General features: G+C 46.6%; 1 protein-coding gene across 1 annotated transcript in view; it reads right to left on the bottom strand.

Annotated features, from left to right (window-relative positions):
* The window catches only part of LOC8030957 (replication protein A 70 kDa DNA-binding subunit), a 61,228-nt gene that overhangs the window by 7,048 nt on the left and 31,593 nt on the right, over positions 1 to 22,587 (bottom strand). The window contains exons 11-14 of the mRNA XM_029978539.4: positions 17,538 to 17,607; positions 13,695 to 13,838; positions 13,238 to 13,479; positions 6,277 to 6,384 (exon numbers count right to left, since the gene is read on the bottom strand). Of these exons, the coding sequence (XP_029834399.3) occupies positions 6,277 to 6,384; positions 13,238 to 13,479; positions 13,695 to 13,838; positions 17,538 to 17,607 (564 nt within the window). The remainder of the gene's footprint in view (positions 1 to 6,276; positions 6,385 to 13,237; positions 13,480 to 13,694; positions 13,839 to 17,537; positions 17,608 to 22,587) is intronic.

The raw sequence follows: 22,587 nt of genomic DNA, 5'->3' as shown, positions 1-22,587 counted from the left end.
TACGCGCGTGGCTCTTTACGGGCGTCCCTCTCTACGTGCGTGCAATTTGGAAGGAACCGCTAAAAAGCGCCCGCATAATGCGTTGTCTTTAAGCAAAAAAATGAAAATTCTTGAAGACGTGAAGCGCAGCCAGGAGTCGAAGACGGCCATCGCAAAAAGGCATGGCATACCGAGGTGCACTCTTTTTGAGGATTTTGAAGGATGGTGAAAAGATTGAGAAGGCATACAACAGCACCACTTTCGCCCCTGGTAGGAAGAGGATGCATCTAGCCGACCACAAAGGCCTCGAGAAGGCGTTTTTCCTGTGGTTGAAGCGTGCCCAAAGCTCCAGCCTTCCAGTGACTGGGCCTATTTCGGAGGAGAAGGCAAGAGACATTGCACCCCAGATGGGCATTGAAATTCCAAATTCAGCGACGGCTGACTAAGCGGTTTCAAGAAGCGCCACGGCCTTGTGTTCCACACCATAGCAGGTGAAAGTGCCACGGTGGATCAAAATGCTTGCGCTGACTGGCAGCAGGAGAAGCTCCAAGATATACTCTCAAATTATGAGCCCAGCGACATCTTCAACGTAGACGAAATGGCGCTTTTTTATAAGCTTCTTCACAACAAGACTCTCAGCTTTAAAGGTGAGAAGTGCATAGGAGGTAAGCACAGCAAGGACCACATCCCTGTTCTGGTGGGAGCCAATATGGACGGGCCCAAAAAACTTAAGCTTCTGGTTATCGGGAAAGCAAAGAGACCCCAAGCTTTTAAAGGTGTGAAAGGACTGCCAGTACTGTATGACGTAAATACCAAGGCCTGGATGACTCGGGCGATTTTCGAAAGCTGGTTGAGGGAGAGGGACGCCGAGTTTAGCAGAAAAGTTGTGTTTATTGTGGACAATTGTCCAGCGCATGGTGAAGTGCACGATCTGAACTGCATTCACCCGGAGTTTTCTCCCTGCCAATGTGACAGCCGTACTCCAGCCGATATATCAGGGTGTTATTCGAAATTCGAGGGTGTTTTACCGTCGCCACATTCTGAAAAGGATGATGCTGTGCATGGATAGGGACAAAGGGCCTCCCTTCTGCCATCCACATCTTGGCCCAATCGTGGGATGAAGTTGCATCTACGACAATTCAAAGATGCTTCGAGCATGCAGGCTTCTCTAAGGAAGTAGCCACGGACCGAGAGGAGTCAGATGCCGACAGTGCTGAAGCGCATGCTGAGTTCGGTTTGGTGGCTGAGGTGTGTGGCACTCGCCCTGTGACAATGGACGATTATGAAGCTGTTGATGACGACGTTGTCACCTGCCGTGAGGACACTTTAGCAGGTCTACTAAAGGAAGTTGAAGATGGCAATGGTGATGAGAGTGAAGAGGGGATCGACAATGACGTCCACCAGAGCGCCCCACCATCGACTACAGAGGCAAGCCATGCATCATCGTTTTAGCATCAACATGGGTGCAAAATCAGGTGCCCTACATGTCTTTAAATCAATATTACGGCTGAAATATGAACTTAAAGGATGCATGCAAAGGAAAAAAACATTTTTTTTAAACAGCTTAGATGGAAAAAGGATATCATAAAACAATTTTACTACCAAGGAAAAATTTTTTTAGAGCTATATTGACGGCGCTATACGAATTTGTAGCAGGCGCCGGCGGGCGCCGCGGAAAAGTGGCCCTTGTTTATCATGTGACGGGCCCATATTTGTCACGTGGTGCTTGCGCTCTTTCGGAAGCTTCCTATGGCCTCTAAAAGTAACTTATTCATCTTTGTTTGATGTATAACAAAAAACTAAGATGAATAAGTAACTTTTAGAGCCCAAAGGAAACTCCTGAAAAAGCGCAAGCAGATGTGATAGACCTGTGCACCGGTCAGACGACGGCGGCAAAGGCCCGAAGCAGACAAACTTGTGCGGCGGCGGAGACGGCGGTGCGGAGAAACGCGTTGAAGCGGCGTTCACACAACGCTCAGCATGCAACGGCGACGCGGCGCGGTGGCGCGCGGGCCTAACACGTGACCAGCGGCGGCTCCCGCAAGCGCTAACTACAAATTCGTATAGCGCCGTAAATATAGCTCTAAAATTTTTTTTTCTTTGTTGTAAAATCGTTTTATGACATCCTTTTTCCATCTAAGCTGTCTAAAAAAATGTTTCTTTCCTTTGCATGTGTCCTTTAAGAGATAGGAAACTTGGCAGATAAGGAAAATAATACATATAGACTACAAAAATGCTATTTTCCAAAAATCGATTTCTTAGTGATTTTTCCAAAATCACTAAGAAATCACTAAATGGAACAGATTTCACTGTCATTGTTGAGTTTCGTTTAAAGGGAGTGCACTGTATCATAAAAGCAACACTCTCGCTTTGAAGGTGACACTGCTTTTTAGCGGTGTAGGAACCAGAGTTACGTCAAAGTTTGCTGCTCTTTCGATCGACAGCTGCACAGGAACTACCGTGACTATTGTACTGATTCAAATGTATACAGACCAGTGTTTTCTTCTCAGATTTAAAAAAGATAGGACGAAGAAGCTTTCCAGAGCATAATTTGCATGCCATGCTAGGAGCTCCCCCAGGTCAGTCGCTGCTACAAAGCACTCCGATGCAAAGTGGTGAAGCTCGACGCACGCACGCTGTTGAGAGGCCAGGGTTGACGCGAGTGGCGCAAGTGCCACGCAACAAAGGCATGTGGCAGCCATGATAATCATGTTGATCAGGAGTACCAGACCTTGCTTTCTCACAGTAATCGGCAATCCTACTATTTTGCCAAGTTTTCTCGGGAGTTTCCGACATCGCTGACGTCGTCTGGAAGTTTAGACGGCGATCAACCAGCCAGCGCAGCATCATGGCAGTCCTTGAATCTGTTCTTCATTCATCGGCTAAACCAAACAAGACTTGCGCTTTCAGTATGTTTGTCGTTGTATGTGCTCCAACCTTATCACGATGTTGCTAGTACTTACAAAAATGATATTACACAAGCGGAGGCTACTCACTTTTCTAAAACCTTGCCATCCATGCTAACAAACAATCCAAAACAGTTTTGGAATGCTATCCATTGCAATGAGAAGCACCTAATATCCCTTTTTAGTGATTTACGAGAATGTGCATTGGCTTTCAACCTGGCATTTGTCGACTCATTCTCGGCCGTTTATTCGTCCCGTTTACCCCCATTTCAACCAAGTGAATTTATACCCATGTAACCCAATTTTTTTGATGCTGGTAAAATTGTTAGTGCGATTAATGATTTAAAATTAACTTCTTCAGTGGAAGTTGACGCGCTATTATTTCCAAGTTCCTAAAAATTACTGCAAAATGTTCATCGAAATTACTTGCTAAAATATTTCAACAATCTCTTGAGCTTGGAAGTTTACCCGACGACTGGAAGGTGGGAAAGGTGGTACCAATACACAAAGCTGGCGATCAACACTGTCCTCTCACCACCGTCCCATATCACTAACCAGTATACTATCCAAAGTTCTAGAGCCTTCCTTCCCTCCTCCCTCCCCTCCCCCCCTCCCCCCTCCCTCCCTCCCTCCCTCCCTCCCTCCCTCCCTCCCTCCCTCCCTCCCTCCCTCCCTCCCTCCCTCCCTCCCTCCCTCCCTCCCTCCCTCCCTCCCCCCCCCCCTCCCCCCCTCCCCCCCCCCATATCATACCTTCACACCTCGTCAATTTCTTGGAATCAAATCATCTTTTTCCGCCGGCGCAACGCAGCTTTTGGAAAACTTTTCCTGTAAACTCAGCTACTTTCACTCATGACCTTCACATTATTCTTGATCGTAGTTTCCAAGCTCGATTGCATACTTCTCGATTTTGCCAAACCATTCAAAGTGTTGTTACTACATAACCTACTGCTCCATTAATTAAGTTCACTAAGTGTTGAATCCATCATAGTTTCTTGGATTCATGCTTTCTTAACTAACCGGGCTCAATTTGTGTTTGTAAATGATACTTCCTCGCCTTTAGTTTTTGTAACGTCCGGGGTCCCTCAAGGTTCTGTACTGGATTCTCTCAATTTTCATGTATATATTAACGACTTACCCTCCTGTGTTTCATCCTCACTTAGTTTATTTGCCCACGAGTGTGTTACATATCGTGCAGTGACTAATGATTCCAATCTGATATTAACCCCGTGCTTATTCATCAGCATGTTCAATTAATCCTTACAAATATTCAGACAGAACCTAATAGCAAACTGAAAAATTCAGTTTGCCGTTAGATACAAGCAGGGTTCTGTCCTTCCAGATAAATCCACTGAAATCTGCATTCAGGTTTACCTTAAAATTTAGTATTCTGGGGCTGTGCCAGTTGTAAAAATCCAACCAGTATCTTTTCCTAGGATTCTCCAACAACTTTTAAAATTCTTTATATATTTTTTTTTTTTTCATTTTCACTTTTGTTCATGGAACTGGTAAAAGAATGTCTTTTGCTCTCATGTAGAGAAGAGGTAGCCTTCCTACCACAACAAACAAACACATTCTGCCCTTCAACCTCTTTTTGATAGACGTTTCTTCACTTTCCTCTGGCCTTTTTTTTTTTTTTTGCATAAAATTGAACTTCTTTGCACATCGTCATCCACAATGATGAGGCGGATTTGAAACACGCTGACTCTTTCAGAGCCTCTGTACAATGGGCAGGAAGCAAAAACTACCTGGTGATTACACAAAAAAAAGCCAAGCTTCAAACTGATACACACAAATTGACACAAAGCAGAACCTTTGCAATGCTTACAACTTTCTTTAAACCACAAAACATAAGACGCTAAAAAGAAAAATATATTTTTTTTTCAATTAAGGTTTGAATTTTTAGGGAAAAAACTCCAAATATCACAGCTAGATTTTGCTGAAAGCACAATCTAAAAACAGTCAACACCGAAAGATGGTCTTGCCATCTTTTGTCAACTTTGCTCAGGTATCTTTGATATTTGTGAGATTTGCCAGCTGAACAAAGGAAGAAGTATACAAGATAGAGACACAAGGAACATACACATGCACTCCACTGGACTAACAACAATTTACTGAATAACACCTCACAATAAAAGGTTAAAAAGCATGAACAAACGGGGACACTAAATAAACACAGACGACAGGACAGGCGCTTTTACAATAAAGAAACACAAACAAGAAAACAGGCGCTTTTTTTTTTTTTTTTTCCTACCGTATTTATAAAAAAACCGGTCGGCGACTGTATACAGTTGCCGACTGTTTTTTCAAACTCCAATAATTCGGACTTGTTAGATATTTCGGACCTAAAGGAGGAACCGTGACTTTCCCCCTAGAAATAGTGCATATTCACGACCAATGTCTCGGACAGCTTGAAGTCCGATACTTCCGATTATTCGGACCAAATCGTTGCGAGCGATCAGCGGCAAACACCACCGAGAAGCGGCCATTTTGAATTTTATGTTGGCTGCAAATCAATTGCCTTGGTTTGGCAGCGCTACTTGAATACTCCTGAGTCCTACCGCTAGGTGACGCTATGCTAGCGATGCTAGTCCTTTTTTTCCATTTGGCTGCACGTCATTATCATCATCATTATTATCATTTTGCTTTGTTTCCTTCCATCACTTCCATCACTTCGCGCCTCCGCCCCACTTTCATGTCGCCAGTTGCCATTTTGCACCTCTCATCTCGTTCAAACAACGCTGGCTTGGACGTCATGGCCCCATCTGTTCTTCTGACGCCGCAATGTGTCGTTAAGAAGCGCAGAAAGTACTCGACCATGACGCCCAAGCTAACACAAAGTTGCTGAACGCAAACGGAGGCGTAACCTAAAACAAGGCATGCAGGCGCAACCTGAAGCAAGGCACTATTTACGGCTTTTTTTAAGCCCACTTGGAAGTAATAAAGGCAAGTTTTTCAATTTGCGGATTTTTCGGACTGCTCTATTATTCGGACGTTTTTTCGGTCCCTGCGAAGTCCGAATAATCGGTCGGCGGCTGTATACACATTGCCCAAACCACATCGGATTCAATCGCCACAATCAGAGCCAACCTTTCAGAAACGCCATCTCACTCTGAAGCGCCTGTCTTGTCGTCCGTGTTTCTTTATTGTCCCCTTTTTAACCTTTTATTCAGTAATGGACCAACTAGCCCAAACCCAAGTTTTAATGTGACATCTCACAAACATGAATAACCTACCAGCTCAGTTCCAGGCAATCTTTGAGACTACATGAAAACACTCGTTGTCTCTCCTCACCTTTTCCTCGGCCCATCATTTTTCGAGAGACGGCTCCATGTCAAGTGGCAGATCGTAGCATTGTCATTCAAAGGAAACAAGAATCAAAAGGAGAGCTGACCCCTTCGAAGAATCCTCCCAGCTCCGCAGCGGTGTTCCCCAGCAGTTGTTCAGCCTCTGCGCCAAAGCAGGTCACCCACTGGCCAGCGCTGAAGTCGCACAAGTGGGCCTGCACGGCAGATAAACCGTGGGAGGACGTCAGTGCGACAAATGTTTTCCTCTTTATTCACAGCTGCTTTTTGTTCACATGGCAGAGGGAAGCACCTAAAGAGACATAGTCAAGAAAACATTCTCGTTTTATGTGCCATAACGCAATATTTATACCATGGGACTCATTGGAGCTCATCCGCAATGTATATTGGGGTCTCAAAAAATGAAAAACGTTTACAATTCTTTGTAACGCCGAATTACATACCTGGTAACCTAGCAACATAACAATTCGCAAGACCGCCGCGCAACGGGAGGGGGGGGGGGGGGGGGGGGGGGGGGAAGGAAGAAAAAGGAAAAAGTCCAATTTTTTTTTTTTTTTTTTCAGAAATTTTGAAATTATTGAGACTGATAGCATCCTCGATCATCCGCACCGGTGCGCACCGGGGCACTGAGGTGCGCCCCTTCATCTTCGATCAAGTGCACCGGTGCGCACCGTACGTCCTCGATCAACGAAGCGCACCCTCCCGGTGCGGCTTTTCGTTGCCCCAACGCGCACCAAGAAAATTGGCGGTGCGCTGGGGGGCAGTCCCATCAGGCATTGCGTCCAGGAACGGGAATCGAGAAGATGGCGGGAGTAGCAGACGCGCAGACTATCGAGATGGCGATCTTGCAAAAACGAACACGCCTCGCAGCTGCACTAGATAATTTCCTCGGGTCTTCTGACGGCGAGACGACGAGCTTCTCACCATCGCCGCGATTACTGGCGATTGCTGCGGTGGCAAGGAGCGCCCGAAAAGCACGAACTTCGTGGAAAGCGGCGCGAGGCGTTCCGATGACAGCGAGGTACGGCTATTATCTGGTGTTCCGTTTTCTTGAACTAATAATGATGGCCAACATATACATGTGGAATTGTCACCCGCTTCGAGACCCCATCGACAATCACGTCCACGATGTTTATTTCTGTGGGACCGTCAAATCCGCGAGTAAAAAAATAGAAGAAATGGACAGCAGACGGGCACCGTGCGCTGGCCTACGCACAATAAACGAACTAAACGCGAAGTGGCGCAAGGTGGAGCTCGCCGCGGTGCATCGGCGCGGCGCAGTTTGTCTAGTTTGTCCTCGATGTTGCACCGACATCGCGCTGCACGACCGAGGAGCGCTGTGCACTGTGCTGGTTTCAGGGCGATTCCGGTGCGAGTTGATCGAAGATGCTATGACATTGTAAAGAGGGGAGGGTGGGGGCACACTAGTTTATTTTGAATTGATCTCTTTGTTGTTGCATCATCACAAACTCTTCCAAGAAGGGTCATAAAGACCAGCGTCTGGACTCCTGGTCCTTGTAGCGGAAGAGGAGGGGGGGGGGGCCCTACTGCTTTACTTGTGAAGGGACCTGGCAGTCGCAGACTTCGCAAGCTTCAAAAACTTGTCAGAGCTGAAATAAACGCTGTATGGATTACCTTCGTAACACGGTATGTACACTTTGTTATTGGTATGCCATTTTTATTCTGACAGACTGCACGTCACTGTCGAGCTGTAACAGTTCGTGGGAGGTACACGTGCAATACCGGTCCAACCTTTCTTTGCCGAGTGTCGCGTCAGTATCGAGTTGCAATCGTAAAAGATCGGTCCCGAAGCGCTTACCAACAGCCCGAATACAGCACTTCCATCAAACGCGCGCGTCCGCTCCGAGTGTGAACAGGTATTTACGTGGCTCTTGCTGACACTCATAGTTCAAACGTATCTTTTTTAACGTCGGCTCGCTCCTGCATCTCCGAGACCGCGAAAAACGCCGCGGCAATTTGTTTCCATCTACGTCGCTTTGCAAACGACTGACACTGGCCGCCTTTTACCAACAATGACAGTTTGGTTAACTTCTGGAGTCGTCACCGGAAGACTCGCTGCACTTCCCAACAGGCATGACGGCGTATGGGACTAGTCCCATGCTGTCGCTGTAGCGCAACGTATCTCATTGAATTTCGCTCAGCTGCGATGCGGCGATGAGAGGCGCCGATTCAGAAAATACGTCGGTGACATCGGCGCAGTAGAACTAGTAGAACCTACTGGCACACCCCAACTCGTCGCCGCTAACGCTCCCATCTCCAACTGCCGAGAGAACTTCCGGTTCCGGAAGCAGCGTACGTCACGGCTTGTTTTGCGGTCAAGAAAAAGTCGATATTTCATTAATTTTTTGTGTAGAAGTTAATAAACCGAGACGAAAACGGATGCCTGTTCGGCATTCAGTGAACATTGACGGTTTAATGTAAAAGTTATCTGGAAAAAGTAAAAAAGTCATTTCATGGTCCCTTTAAGCATTGCTGTGTGGAATGGCAAGTAGTTGCAGCATCCCCTTTGCCACTCTGCCAAACTTCACTTTTCCATCAATGCTAGTGATTCTTCTCACTTCTGACCACTGAACATCAATTCTCTCTTCATTTAAGATGTCCTCAGAAACATCATATGCCTGCAGCTCTGCGAATTCCACTTCCAAGGCGTCCAAGGCCTCTTCTCTCGACATGTTCTTCTCCTAGGACAGAAGTTGCGGGAACGACTCAATGAAGAAGCCAAGGCTCTTGAAGGATGCACTGCTCAAAAACTTCAAATTGGCAAATTCTGCTTTTTTCAAGGTTTCATCCTCCAGTGGAAATTTGTGCCGTATGTAATCACTTGCCACAGAAAAGTAATGCTGAACAGCAGAAAAAAACTGCTGCTTGTCGCTGGTAGCCAGCCCCTCCACAACAGACGATGTGCGGCTCCCAACGACCAGCTCTTCATTGGCTTTTTGGTTCTTTAGATCTTGGTGGGAACCTCCAGAGGTGAAGCACAGGACTTCATGGCAGAGAAGTTGACAAACTAGCCATAAGGTTCCTTAAGGGGTGTTCAAACAGGACACTACAAAATGCACGACTCCGACAAATCATGAAAATTGAAGCGGACGCGCCCGCTTCAATTTTCACGATTTGTCGGAGTCGTGCGTTTTGTAGTGTCCTGTTTGGACACCCCTTCAGGAGCTGGACCAAGAGAGACTGGAGCAGATGAACTTGAGGTGCCTGGGATTGAAGTAAACAGTTGACTTTTTCAAAAACGGAGATTACACTCTTCTAGAAAAGTCCATATGCCAAGTTGACGTCAGAGGTCAGGAAGTAGAACAGCTGTTCCTCACGGGTCAAGCTGGCATATCCGGTATTCTCGGATGAAAACTTCACTTTCTTCGCTGGGGTCGCATCCCACATTGCCTCTTGGCTCCTTCCGTTTTTTGTGATCTTGATTGACATCATCCAACTTATCTTCTCCCAAAGTGGAGCTCTTTTGGGGATCTGGTACGACCCTAAAAAGGATGGACGCTGCTGGTTTGCTGGTTTTTTGGCTTTGTCTCGTTTAGAAAGAAGCTCACTAAGGGCTCCAGCAATCTGGTCAGGCACCTTCCCAGCGATAGCCACCATATCGGCACGTGCTTCAAAATCTTGCATACCTCTGTGTTGTGCATCTCTTGGAATTCGACAAGCCTGTCTTTCTGCTTGGTGCTCTTCTCGAGGAAGTAGATGTCCACGAGCACCTTGTCGAATGTCGCAGGTAAGCAGGTGGCTCCTTTCTCGGCCGCAAGATTGATAAGGCGACACGGGCAACCAACAACTATCAAAACTCTCCTGGGATTCTTTAAGCACAGCTGCCACGCTGTTCTTTTCCCAATCATCACGTTGGCGTCGTTGGCACAAAATGCAATGCAGTTCTCCAAGGGTATATCGCGCTACTTGAGCGCGTCTAGAACGAGCTTCCCGATTTTCCGCCCGGTGGCCTCTCCATGGAGTTCTTGCAAACAAAGCAGTCTGCTTTCAACATTCCGCGATTCCTCGACGTAGTAAGTTGCCACGATGGGGTACATTTGCGACCCGCTGTTGTTGCTTCTGTCCACAGCGATTGAGAAAGCACGGCGTTTTAGAGACTTTAGCAATGAGCTTTCGGCGTCTGCAGCCATTTCCCCAACAATTGCAGTTGCTTTGGTACGTCTGCATCCGTAGCGCATTGCGTCGTCACATTTTGGGAACATTTTCCGAAATAACGGTCCCGCATGATCACTCACGCTTAGCGGCAGGTTGTGTTCAATAAGATATCCCGTGAAGAGGCACTCTGCGCGTATCACACTGTCTTCGTAGTTGTTTCGGAGGAAACTGCCGATGGTGCCCTGCCCTTCTGCGGCACGAACATAGTTCTGATGCTTCTGTAAAGTGGCGCGTATCTTGATGTCGGCCTTGCCGCCATGCGAAACGCACACATCACAGGCGCATGTGGTACAGAAACCATATTTGTCACCTTTCCGCGAAGTGACAAAGCACGAAAACTCAGTCGTGTATCATCTGAGAAATACTTGCAAGTACTTCTTCTTGGCTTTTAAAAAAGCCATCGATCATTCCAACGATTGAACTACACAACTAAACTGGGGGAAGCACACGGAGTAGTTCGGCGCGTCCGCACTTCACTCGACGACCCAACAAAGCCAACTGAAGCCTAACGCACCCATGATCATATAAGCCCTGTTCCAAAATATGCTCGAACTTACTTTAGAGTAGAGGTTTTGTACCTTGGCGTTTGAAAATCTATCCTCGTTTTAGGCTGCTGCTATGACTGAGTTGTCACGTAGTAACCCACTGGAGTAATTTAAACCTACTCTCGAGTAACTCGCACTGACATACGCATAATAATTATAGCAATAAAGCGCCCAAAAAAATTTCTAAAATTACGGCGTTTGTTTTTTGGGAGTTTCGAGGTCGCGTTCGTACAATCGGGAGATGTGATCAAAATTCGGGAGGATCCTAGAAAATTCGGGAGTTGGCAGGTATGGAGTGCGGCTCTTGAGGAAGAGGGGAGGGTACGGAGGGTATGCCCCTCCTCCCCCGCTCCCCTTTTGGTAAAATTTCTTTCCATTAAATTTTGCGGGAATATTTCTTTTGCTAAATTTAGCGGGTAATTTTTCTGCTAAATTTAGCAGAGAAACTGAAAATTTTCCCTCTAAATTTAGCGCAGAAATTTTTTACACTTAACTTAGCTAGGAATTAGCGGGGAAATTTTCCCGCTAAATTTAGCAGGGAAACGGCGAAAAGTTTCCTGCTAAATTTAAAGGGGAAATTTTCCCATAATGCAACCCACTGTTACGCCCACTTGCATTATTCCCATAATGCAACATGCACGGTCATGCCGACATCGCTCAAGCCGGAAACGGGCGCCAACGAGCTGAGCTCTAATAGAAGATGCTTCAGAATCAGTCCTAACTTGGTGACTTGCGAAGTAAATATCGTTAAAAAAATCTTTCTCTCGGGGGAGGGAGCGAGAGTTTATTTGGAAATATATAGGCCATTAAAAAGTTTGTAGGAAATTAATTTTGGGCTGGGATAAATGATTTTAGATTGGGATGATGCCATGAGACAAGCAGAGAATTAGCTTGACAAACGAAAATAGCTCTTTGTGGCCCCGTGAACAGAACGCAAACCAGAAGGCACCCAGCCTTTGCTCTATCCTGTCAAAGTCCTTCAACGCTGCCTTGTTACAGAGCTGAGTGAACATATATCTACATAGGAACGGTGGGTCCGCTCTGCTTCCAAGCCAGTCATCCACTGGTGCTCCGTTCGCACCTCCAGTGCAATGCACACTTGCTTCTCACTGACTTCACCAACTTCGAAGAGGGTGTAAATGTGAAGGAAGGCGAGTTGAAATGGTCTACTGTGGATATATACTATGAATTTGGAGGCCAGAGTCCAAGAAACCCAAGGGGTGGGGGGCTAGCTAAAGAATGCTATCAGATTAAAAGGATGCGCGTGCGCACTGCGCGGTTCTCGGCAGCACCGATGCAAATCGGTCGGTGCTCCCACGTGATCTGCGAGACGTCGCTTCCATGACCAAGCATCGATCTCGCAACTTTGCATCCCCTTCTAAGCGTAAAGGACGTAGTTCTACAACAAAAAAACATCTTGGAAAGGACTCCCACTGGTCTATATAGTTTAAATGCGAGCGTAACAGAAGCTACAAGAGCCAGCTCCGGGCTTTCAGCGTCCCTGCAAAGCATGCGCACTCGTGCAAGGATCTTTGGGGGCAACACGCTCGTAGCTTCTGCGTTAAGTGGAACAAACTGTAGTACCCACGGTTAGATTCTGGCAAGTAAGGCTGCCATAATACAGTGGCACTCGGTCGTTTGCTACCATCGTCAGGCCACTGACAAGATGTAAACCTCGTCAACTTCGAGCGTGCAGCCGAAGCACGGCAAAAGGCAATGAGCGTGTGCGCCGGAGGCTTTAAAAATATTCCGAGGACACCTAAGCACTTCTTATGAGTTGTGAATGCGAAAGCATGAATGTCGTTCCGGTCGTTTGGAAACGTGACCGTCCCGTAGTGGCATGGACGGGCACGTTTTGGTACTGCCGAGGTAGCGGCCGACGGTGGAGCGCGCACTCTCGTGAAGTGGCCGCGCCGCGCTGAGCTCGGCCGTGCAACCTCTCTAGAGTTTGCCCAAGCAGTCTCTGCCGCCACCACTCCCTCTTACCGGCGGCTGTGTGCGCTGTGCCGCCATGGAGAGGGCTTCTCTGGTGGCAGTTTTTGGAACTATGCCAATGGGAGCCTCATTCCTCGATGACGCGTGCCAGCCAATGGGAGCCTATCCGTCAGAAATCGGCTTCACTTCGGGGAGTATAGGCGCCGTTTGGCCTTCAAAGCTGATGACGTCGGTCCGCTCCATGGGGCAGTTAATGCATTAAAAAGACGCCGTTCTCAACTCATCAGCAACTAAACGACTTCCGGATTCCCTCTGAGCGCTCGACAAGTCTGCCATCACAGACGTGAGCCGGCAGATTGTCTCCATTGTAACGTCCCTCTCCAACCAATCTTACCGAGACGATGAGCCTCCACTTGAATTCTGAGGTCTGCTCGTTGCACTTCTCGCAGCGGTAGAGCCCGTTCTCCAGGTTCACCAGCTTCTTGTTGCACTTCTCGGCGGGGCAGGCCTTGTACAAGCAGTTCTCCTTACGCACGATGGCCACGCTCGCCTTGCACGAGAAGTAGTCCGGCTTGTCTCCAAAGCCCAGCTTCTGCGACTTGGCCTCCGAAAGGTGCTTCCAGGATGCCGCCGCACCTGCGCAAGACGCCTTCTAAACGGCCCGGCGGAACAAGCAAATGGGCTAAGCACTCAAGCTTCCAGGAACTACGCTCAATCGATAGTCGAGGAACTGATTTGGGCATCTGACCCATAGTCACGCAACAGTGGGTGGCTCAGATCTAAAACGCTTTACTTAGGGAGCTACCCCTAGGGACTCCATGGCACCAACGGCAAATCCAAGGAGAACATACCTTCGAACCCTCCGGTGCGTACGGACAGAGACTGCGTCTGCAGCGATGCACCCTCGTTGCTGTACCAGCCAATCAGAGCGTGTGACTCCGGGATGTCGGGGTTCACTTGTAGCTGGCTGGACCCAATCATGGACAGAGACACTCCTGGAAAACAAGCCACACATCCTGTACACAGGTGTCCAAGAAATTTTATCAAATTGCCGCACAAATCGTAACTCAAATTCAAAATACCGTTTTGTACTGCATTGAAGTATCCATATTAAACCAACCCCCAGAATCTTCGAGCAACATCCGGTCAACTATTTGAGCGCCATCTCTTATTAGCTGGTTTCCTATGAAGAACTTCTGGTTTTCGCCGGAAATTTATTTATTAGGATGAGATACATATTATTCTTGCTGTTTACAGATCTCAAAAATTTATCCTGCTAAGGAGAAACAAATATTTTGGTTAGCTCAAGTTTTGCCCTCATACTTTGCTCTCATTGGTCAGTTTTTTGTTGTATTTTGACCGTTCAGAACAGTTGCGTGTCGGCTGCCGCGGCTGTGTGCTGAATTGGCCGCTTGGCGGCGCCTGTGCCAGCGGTGCGGTGGTGCTTTTCGTTTGCGGCAGCGGGCAGTGGCCTGTTGGTTATCTGCCTACTTCGTGCGCCAGTACGCTGAGCAAGCGGCACCTTGTCTATTTGCTCTGCTTGCTGGTGCTCCAGTTCCAGCGGCAACAGCTCTGCTAAGTTCTTTGAGTTTCTGAGTGACGAGAGGTAAAGACAGGGGCAGCTTTTTTTTTCTTTGGATTACACAATTTCGGACTGCTGAAAACTTGCTGGTGCACGTTTCATATTGGCAGAGTGATCGTAGAAGGTCAGAAGGAACCGGGCATTTATGCTAAGATGAGCGGTATAGGGGGGGGTCAGCGTTACTTTCTTTGGTCCAAAGCGTTTTAAGTGCCGCGCTTCCTGCGCATGTACGAGTGCGTGGCCGTCGCCTCTGGCAGGGTCGTCTTTCAAACGACAGTTTGCGAGCTCGTCGGGTGGCTGGGATTGCGAGGCCACGCAGTACTGCTCCGTTGCCATCTTTTTTTGCCAGCGTGATGTCTTTCGTTTAATTAAAGCCTCTTGGTGTTTTTTTTTTCCCCATCTCAAAACGACAGACACAAGTCCGTAGACGCGAGAGAATGTGCATGGTACCAAACTGGCGAACGTAAACAAACTGTCACGATGGCGATGGGGCTAGCCAACTTGTACCAAGCATTGAGCTCTTCTTGAGTTGCATACAGAGTTTGAGTTTCCAAACATAGAATGAAGTAACGCAGCACGGCTTGAGAGTTGACTTTCTCCTCCTCCTCCTCTTCTCCTTCTTGCGCACGCACAATGAGCAGACTACGCAAACCGGGAGGGCGTTTTTGCTTTTGTAGTTTTGTTTTCTCCCCTGCCGCGATGCCGTGAAAATGACCTTGAGCGTCTTGCCGACCGCCACGTCCGGGATGTAGCTCTTTTAATCTTTGTTTTTTTTGCTTTTTGCGCGAGGGAGTTTTTATTTTCTTTCGAAAGCGGACTTTGTGTTCGTTGTAATGGGTAGGGCCTTGAATTCATATATTTTCTGAAAGTAGGTCGTTATATGTGGGATCGTTATAAGTGGGTTTGACTGTACTTTGTGATGCGTTGACCGTTATTTTATTTCTCCATATCTCAGATTTAATCTGACTAAGCCTACTTTGTTAAATTAAGTATTTATATTTAGAATTTTAATGATTTAATGGGATTTATAAGATTGTTATGTCAGAAAAGGTTTCACTCCATAATAATGTTGTGTGGCCAGCCTGGCAACGCTCCAAAACGCAACGAGGTTCAGAAAAAGTTTCACCCCATCACTACTATTTAGACATGTGCAGTTTTGTACACTCTTACTTTTGTCAATTTGTATAGCTTATCAGTTGCACCTTTTGCCTGCTTTCATGAACAGTAATTACGAGTCAAAGTATAATAGCTGTGTTATCAGCTGCATTGTTTACATGCTGCCCAGTCAGGTAGTCTCATTTACTTGAATTTGTTATCATCTTTGGTCATATTTTTTTTGTCATTTCTTAATGGTACACGCATAATCGAAACGCACGGATCCATATGCGAAGCTATTTTTTTCAAAAATATTTGTATTCGATTCGTATATGAAAGTTTCAATATTCACGCACCCCTATTTGAAAGTCTTACCACCGAGGACTAACTGTGGTACCTCCTGAAATTTACTTTTACAGAATCAACATCCCTTCCTGCTCCCTTGGGTGAAAGAGCAGTTGTTCCCCGAGGAAATGACAAATCTGCCGAAGGTATCCTGGGATCTTCGAGACTACCTGTTCCACTCACCTGGTCCATATACCTGAGAATGACTTAAAACCTACAAATTCCTAAACGCAATCAACTCCTTGGTGAATGGCAAGGCATTGGCGGTGGACCTTGACTAGGTGAATAAGGTACAAGCTTCCCCACAGGAGTCGCCGAACCAGGTCTTGGTTTCAGCAACCTTCCCAAAGTGTTTACTTGTTTGCCTTGTTTTATACATTTCTTAATTTGTTTACACATGTTTTTTTTTTTTTTTTTACATTTTTCGTGCTTGGTATTTAGTGTTTGTATATTGTTTGTGTTCCAAATTTGTCTTGTACCACTCCCCTCTGTAATGCCCCAGGGCCTTGAGGGTACTTAAATAAATAAATACATAAATAAATAAATAAATAAGCTTCCTTTAGAGCAACCCGAGTCTCTGTAATGCATCATTTTCTAGTGTTCCAACTTGTTTCCTTTGGTGTTTCAAGGTTTCTTTCTCAAATCACCGTGCACATTGCATTTGTACGTGCTGTAATGGCCCGTCGTTGTACGAAAATGGTTGGTCAAGTCGCCATACTCTCGCGTTGCGCCACCTGTTGGCAGCACAATGAAGTAGGCTAGCACTGTCTGACAATGCCGTCGTACTGCGATCGCCCAGGCTCGACGATATCGGTGGCGTCCATCGTCTCGAGGTAATTGAAATTACTTCACATGCGACATTTTGAACTTAGAAGCACGATGCTGGGGCATTTCTAGGGCGTAGCTCCCGGAACTGCTCGCTGGTGAACCAAGAGTCGTCACACACCCACCCAAACACAAGGTGAACGCACGAGAACCGGAAGTATTTCTCTCCCCCTGTCATGAAGCTGGAAGTGGCGCTCACACCCTGTATAAACGTCAACATGGATCGAGCTGGAGCATGTATCGGTAGCTACGCTAGCTCCGTGATGTCGGTTCAACGTTTTCTCTGCCTAGTGTCTCGTCAGCATAAAGCACCAGCTACAGCAAAAGGTGATGGTGACACCACACATGCATCCATTGCAACACTTGATTAGCTTCTGCGAACCAGGGCATGCAGTCTCTGAGCCGTGCGAGAAAACTGCAATTGACCTTTGTCGCGATTTCTGTTGTTTCTGTTTCCGACAGGCTGTAAAAAAGGAAACTCGTCCCAAGAACCCTATCACCCCAGAATCCACCCGACCGATCATTCACAAGCCTCCAAAGCCATGATCACAACCGGCTGGGTCGTCGTCAGTATAACACCAAGCTGAGTAACTGGGCCCGTAGGCCGCAATGCCACTGCCATCGTGCAAATCATTTTCTGGTTTCATCTTCTGGTTATTGGGAGATTAGTGCACGACCGCTGGGGTCATCATTTCTCTAAAAACCGTGCAGGTTACGCAGATACGAAATCGCCATTTTCACCTCGCATGCTCCAATTTTGTCAGTAAATTCATAAAACTAAGGGGTTTGCACAAAAGACCTATTCGTTCATCTCAGAGCTCGGTACAAAGGTGTTTAAGCAGCTTACCACTGAAGTCTGACACCCGCACTCCTTTGACGGCGATTACGGGATTATTGCTCCCGTCAAATGCTTCTGCCTGAAACAAAAGATTCCTTCATCAATCGCAAAACCTCAATGATGGCATTGTAAGCATGCAAACACCAGAAACCTAGCAAATGAATAGACCATTTTTGTGAACCGAGAAAATGTGCAAAGTACATCACTATTGCACAAAGTCTAGGCTTCAGTGTTCTTGGTGTTTAGTCTTCTCTACAAATTGTGTGTCTAGAGTCCACTTTCAGTGCAAGACAAAGACTTGTCGTGATCATTCTGATAAACCTTGGGGAATACAGAATATGTCATGCACGCATTATGCTTGGTTAAGAAATACTTTGGGTGGTTTCGAATGCGTTGAACGCACAACTCATTCACTCAGAACAACAAGTTTGAATTTATTCAGGACCTGTAACCAATGACCGCTTGCGTCACACTTAGCCCAGCTGCATGCTCTCCCAATCGCCTCCTCCTAGGAGCACCGAGCAAAGGTATCATGCGGTCAGGGGTTTGATTCCCGTAGTGCCGCTTGACAAATCTCGCTAATTATAATTAAGTATCATTATTTATAGTCGAGGGCTTCTATATGCACTACAGTCGCCGACCGAATTTTCGGACTTTGCAGGGACCTAAAAAATGTCCGAACAATAGAGCAGTCTGAAAAATCAGCAGATAAAAAAACTTTCCTCTATTACATCTAAGTGGGCTTAAAAAAAGCCATAAATAGTGCCTTGCGCCTGCGCGCCTTGTTTCAGGTTTCGCCTCCGTTTGCGTTTGGCAACTTTCTATTAGCTTGAGAATTGCTGCCTTCTTTTCTAGCATTACGGTCGAGTGCTTTCACTTCAAGCCAACTAGCCCAACACGTCACATTTTTGCTTTCTGCGCTTCTTAGCGACACATCGCTGGAGAACACATGAGGCAATGACGTCCACGCCAGCCTAGTCCGAAAACATGAATCGCTGAGACATGATCGAGATGAGAGGCGCAAGTACACGACTGCAATGGCGAACGAACAAAGCAAAATGGTAAGAACTATGATGATGACAATGTGCGCAGCTAGAGAAAAAAAAAGCCATACAGCAGCACCTAGCAGTAGGACTTAACAGATCTCAAGTAGCACTGCCAAACCAAGCCAATCCATGAGCAGCCAACATAAAATCCAAAATGGTGGCTTCTTGGTGGTGTTTCCCGCTGACCACTCGCGACGATTTTGTCCGAAAAATTAAACTTTCAGACCTCAAGCTGTCCGAAACATTGGCGTGAATATGCACTATCTCTATCGGGTAGGTCATGGTTCCTCCTTTAGGTCTGAAATATTGAATAAGTATGAATTATCGGCGTCCGAAAAATCGATCAGCGACTGTAGTCTCTCGTTATAACAAAGTCGACAATAAGGGAAAAGAATTTAACATAAGTGGTAATTAAAGGGACCATGAAACGATTCTGAAATCGAATTTCATTTACCGCACGTCGTAAAAGGTGTGAAAAGAAACACAAAAATGCGAAAATAGGGAGTCAAAAAAAATTATTTGCTATAGAACTTTTAAAAGAAAACTGGACTCTTTTGCGCCTTCTTTCCTTCGAAAGCTTTCTGCCTTTTCACTGCGATGCATCCGCGGAACCGCAGAACGTCAGCCGAATCCACGTCGCCTATTGGGTAAGCGCCTACCTCACCAGCACCGCGATCATAAACAATAACTAGCCGGCGAATGTTTCCTAAAAGTTTTCTTAAATAATATTCAGATCCACATTTTGTAGCATAATTAGAGATGTGTGGCGAAAATTGCCAAATTTGATAATGCTGAGAGCCAAGTGCCATCTATCGTGTAGTAAACGAAGCAACTACACTAGGGCCGACAGCGTCGTTCAGTTACTTGGCCGCGACGACCAAAGAATGTTTATGTTTCTATGTGCTCTTCTCGCGCGTCCCGACTTAAAGCAGCAAGAAAAAAGTACTTGAAACAGACCACGAAATTTTGAGAGCTGACTTGGCGGGTGCGTTCATCACGCGAATGCGTTCATTGTGCGAGTAAATACGGTAGTTGGTTTCATTTATCCCCACTTAACTCAAATTGGCTTTTCCTGAAAATTCCCACTTGATCATACGATCCAATTAATATTTTTTTAATTGGCTTTAAATCGGGTGTGCCCTCGAGGCAGTACCGATTGAGGCATTTTTTTTTTCAATCTCTTTAGCAAAGCCTCGCCTTAGCAAATGTTCGTAGTCTGGGGAAGGTAAAGGTTAAATATGATAATGCAGGGGTGGAACTCATGAAATGTACTTGGGAGCAGCCACGGGAGCAACTGAAACAGCTGTTTTGGAGCAGGTTGGGAGCAGCTAAAACTATGTTCTGGAGCAGGCTAGGAGCAGCTCAGATCAGTTTTCATTGCACTTCAGCTTGTGCCTTAGACAAGCACGGGAACAATTTCAATCGTGCTTAGCAGCACAGATGAACATGAGTAGTTAGGGACCTAGGTAGATGGGATAACAGTGTAACAGACGCGAAAACTTGAAACTTCGTGAGCTTTAATGAGAATCAAAAAGCAAGTACCCTATGTTTCTGAAGATAGCGTCCTTGATATTTTCTGAGAGGCTTTCAGCTGCTCGAAATGCAAACCAGCACTGCTTATTGCACAGCCCACACGTGCTCGATATAGTAATTATATGTGCGAACCACGTGACCTGCGTAAGCAACGGACGCGCAGTTGCGTGGAGGAACAGGGCAACAAAGTTCGAGTTTATCCTATTGTGCAACTAAATATCGAAGCGGCAGACTACGATTAGCGGAGTTATGGTATTTGAAGCGATAAGCAGGAGCAAGGTTAAAGTACGCCGAGTAGATCTACCACTCGCGTAAGAGCTGCTGGCCGGCAAGGTTTCGGATTGGACCGCGTTTCAGTTCTATCAAATCACGATTTATCTTGCGAGAATGCCGTTCCAACTTCTGACGATGAAGTACTAAAGGGAATCGTTTGCTGATGTGTTTTCAACTGGCTGACGTCCGGAACCCAGGCTGCAGAGCCTCAGGCAATCTGAGGCTTAACGACTCGAGCCCACCTCAGCCGACTTAGTAACCGCTTATGGTTGAAGAATAACAATTCAGTCGCAGGTGGTGTAGCGCTTAGAATCCGAGTTTTTTCGCGCGCTTCCGACTCGGGATACACAGGGAGAATAAACAGAACAAAGGATTGCAAGGCCGACCAGGCTAAACACGCTCATTGTTGCTAATCGAGTCAATAAAACCGAAACCAAGACGAAATAAAAAGTTTTTTGGTGCACGTTTTGCGATTTGGCGCATAATGGCGCAAGGTATTGGCTGTGGCGCAGTTTCTGCAACATGGCACAGGATGGCGCAGACACATGCGTCTGGCGCAAAATGGCGCAAATGGCGCAGCCGTTCCACCCTTGTAATGATTTAATAAATATATATAACTAGGGGCTGTGTGAAGTAGACCTCCCTCATTGACATACCGTAAAATACCGGGCAAGCGCCCACTCAAGATTTTGAGATAATCATGAAAAAATGGAGGATGGGCGCTTGTTTGGTCATCAATTCTACATATCAATGTACTGTGCATATTTTCTCAGATTTTACAAATTTGGGAATGGGCGCTTAATGTGGTATGGGCGGATGCACGGTATTCTACAGTATACACGAGAAAATTCAACCGAAAATTGGAACTTTTCTTCTCAATTTCAAAAAAAGAAAACTTTTATTGCCAGGTTTGACTACAACTGCTACGACATAGACTAGTCATGCATGCGAGAATGGAGGATGATTGAGAGCCCGCAAACTGCAACATGAGCGTTCCGCGATCCAAAGACTAATGCATACTCCGAACTTGAAAAAGTGCTTGCAAAGTTCTCTGAGCCGTATCTACAGAGATTCGGCGTTACCACGACTTTTCTAGACGAGAGACATGCCGGCTATGAGTGTACTCTAAATCAGGGGTTCTCAAATTGGGTTCCGGGGAACACAGGGGTTCCACAAGCTGGTCTCATGAGTTCCGCGAACACCCAAATTGCAAACCCCCCCCCCCCCGCCGCAGGCTGCGTGGCAGGACCATGCAAAGAGCCTTCATCTCACTTTGTACTGACATCGCGACTGATATGGTGGGGATATATGGGAAGCAACACAAGCTAAATTGCCTACAATTGTGCATCTGTCGCTCCTCGAGCGGCAAATATGGAGGGAGGGGGGGGGGGGGGTTCCGCAGCAGTTTTTGAGGCTTCCTGGGGGTTCCGTGAGACCAAAAAGTTTGAGAACCCCTGCTCTAAATAAAGGTATGGTTTCAGTGAGATCTAGATGGGGATGCCTTCCGGAGTTAGAGGTCAGGCTCGCAACGTCCACCTTCAGTGGCTAGTGCGGCTAATATGCGAGAAATCTTTTTTGTTTTTTCAGAGAGAAGTATGTACACGTATGTAAGTCGACCCATTTTTCATTTTTTTTGAAAACGTGAAGTGGGGGGGGGGGGGTCAACTTATAATCGAACCAAAACAATCCACCGCCAACAAAAACAAAACAATCGCAATATCACAAACACCTCGACTTGCTACTAGTTCAGCCGGCTGTACCTGTAGCATCGCGATATTCTGCACTAATTTTACAAGTTCCCTTTTTTTTTTAATTTGTGGGAACGAGTGTTATTGATTGCGATTCGCAAATCAGCCCGAATGTACGGCGGAGAACAGCGCACAGCGCGCTCGACTACCGGGGGTGGCAGCACTTCTTGTAAGAGTCACTGCGGAATGGCCGCTGGAACAGCCCAACCTTGAGCCTCACTCCCCGCGGCTTCTTTTCGCAGTTTTTCGCACGATTCACGGTCGCACGTCATTTGATCAAATGTCGAGATCCTGCTGGAGCGCCAACTACGTTTTTTCAATGACACGCATGATCCGGGCAGTTTAGGTATTCAGTGCTTGTTTATCACCAATCTTCATGATAGAAGTAACCAACAACTGCGCCGCTGGATGCAAGCTTGACCCGTCGGAGCGGGTGATGCTCCAGTGGAGCCTGCAACG

Source organism: Ixodes scapularis, unplaced genomic scaffold (assembly GCF_016920785.2).
Source record: "Ixodes scapularis isolate PalLabHiFi unplaced genomic scaffold, ASM1692078v2 PGA_scaffold1__304_contigs__length_218370807, whole genome shotgun sequence".
Lineage (NCBI taxonomy): Eukaryota > Metazoa > Arthropoda > Arachnida > Ixodida > Ixodidae > Ixodes > Ixodes scapularis.
Note: the sequence above shows the minus strand (reverse complement) of the source record. Positions and strands in the feature narration are given on the sequence as shown.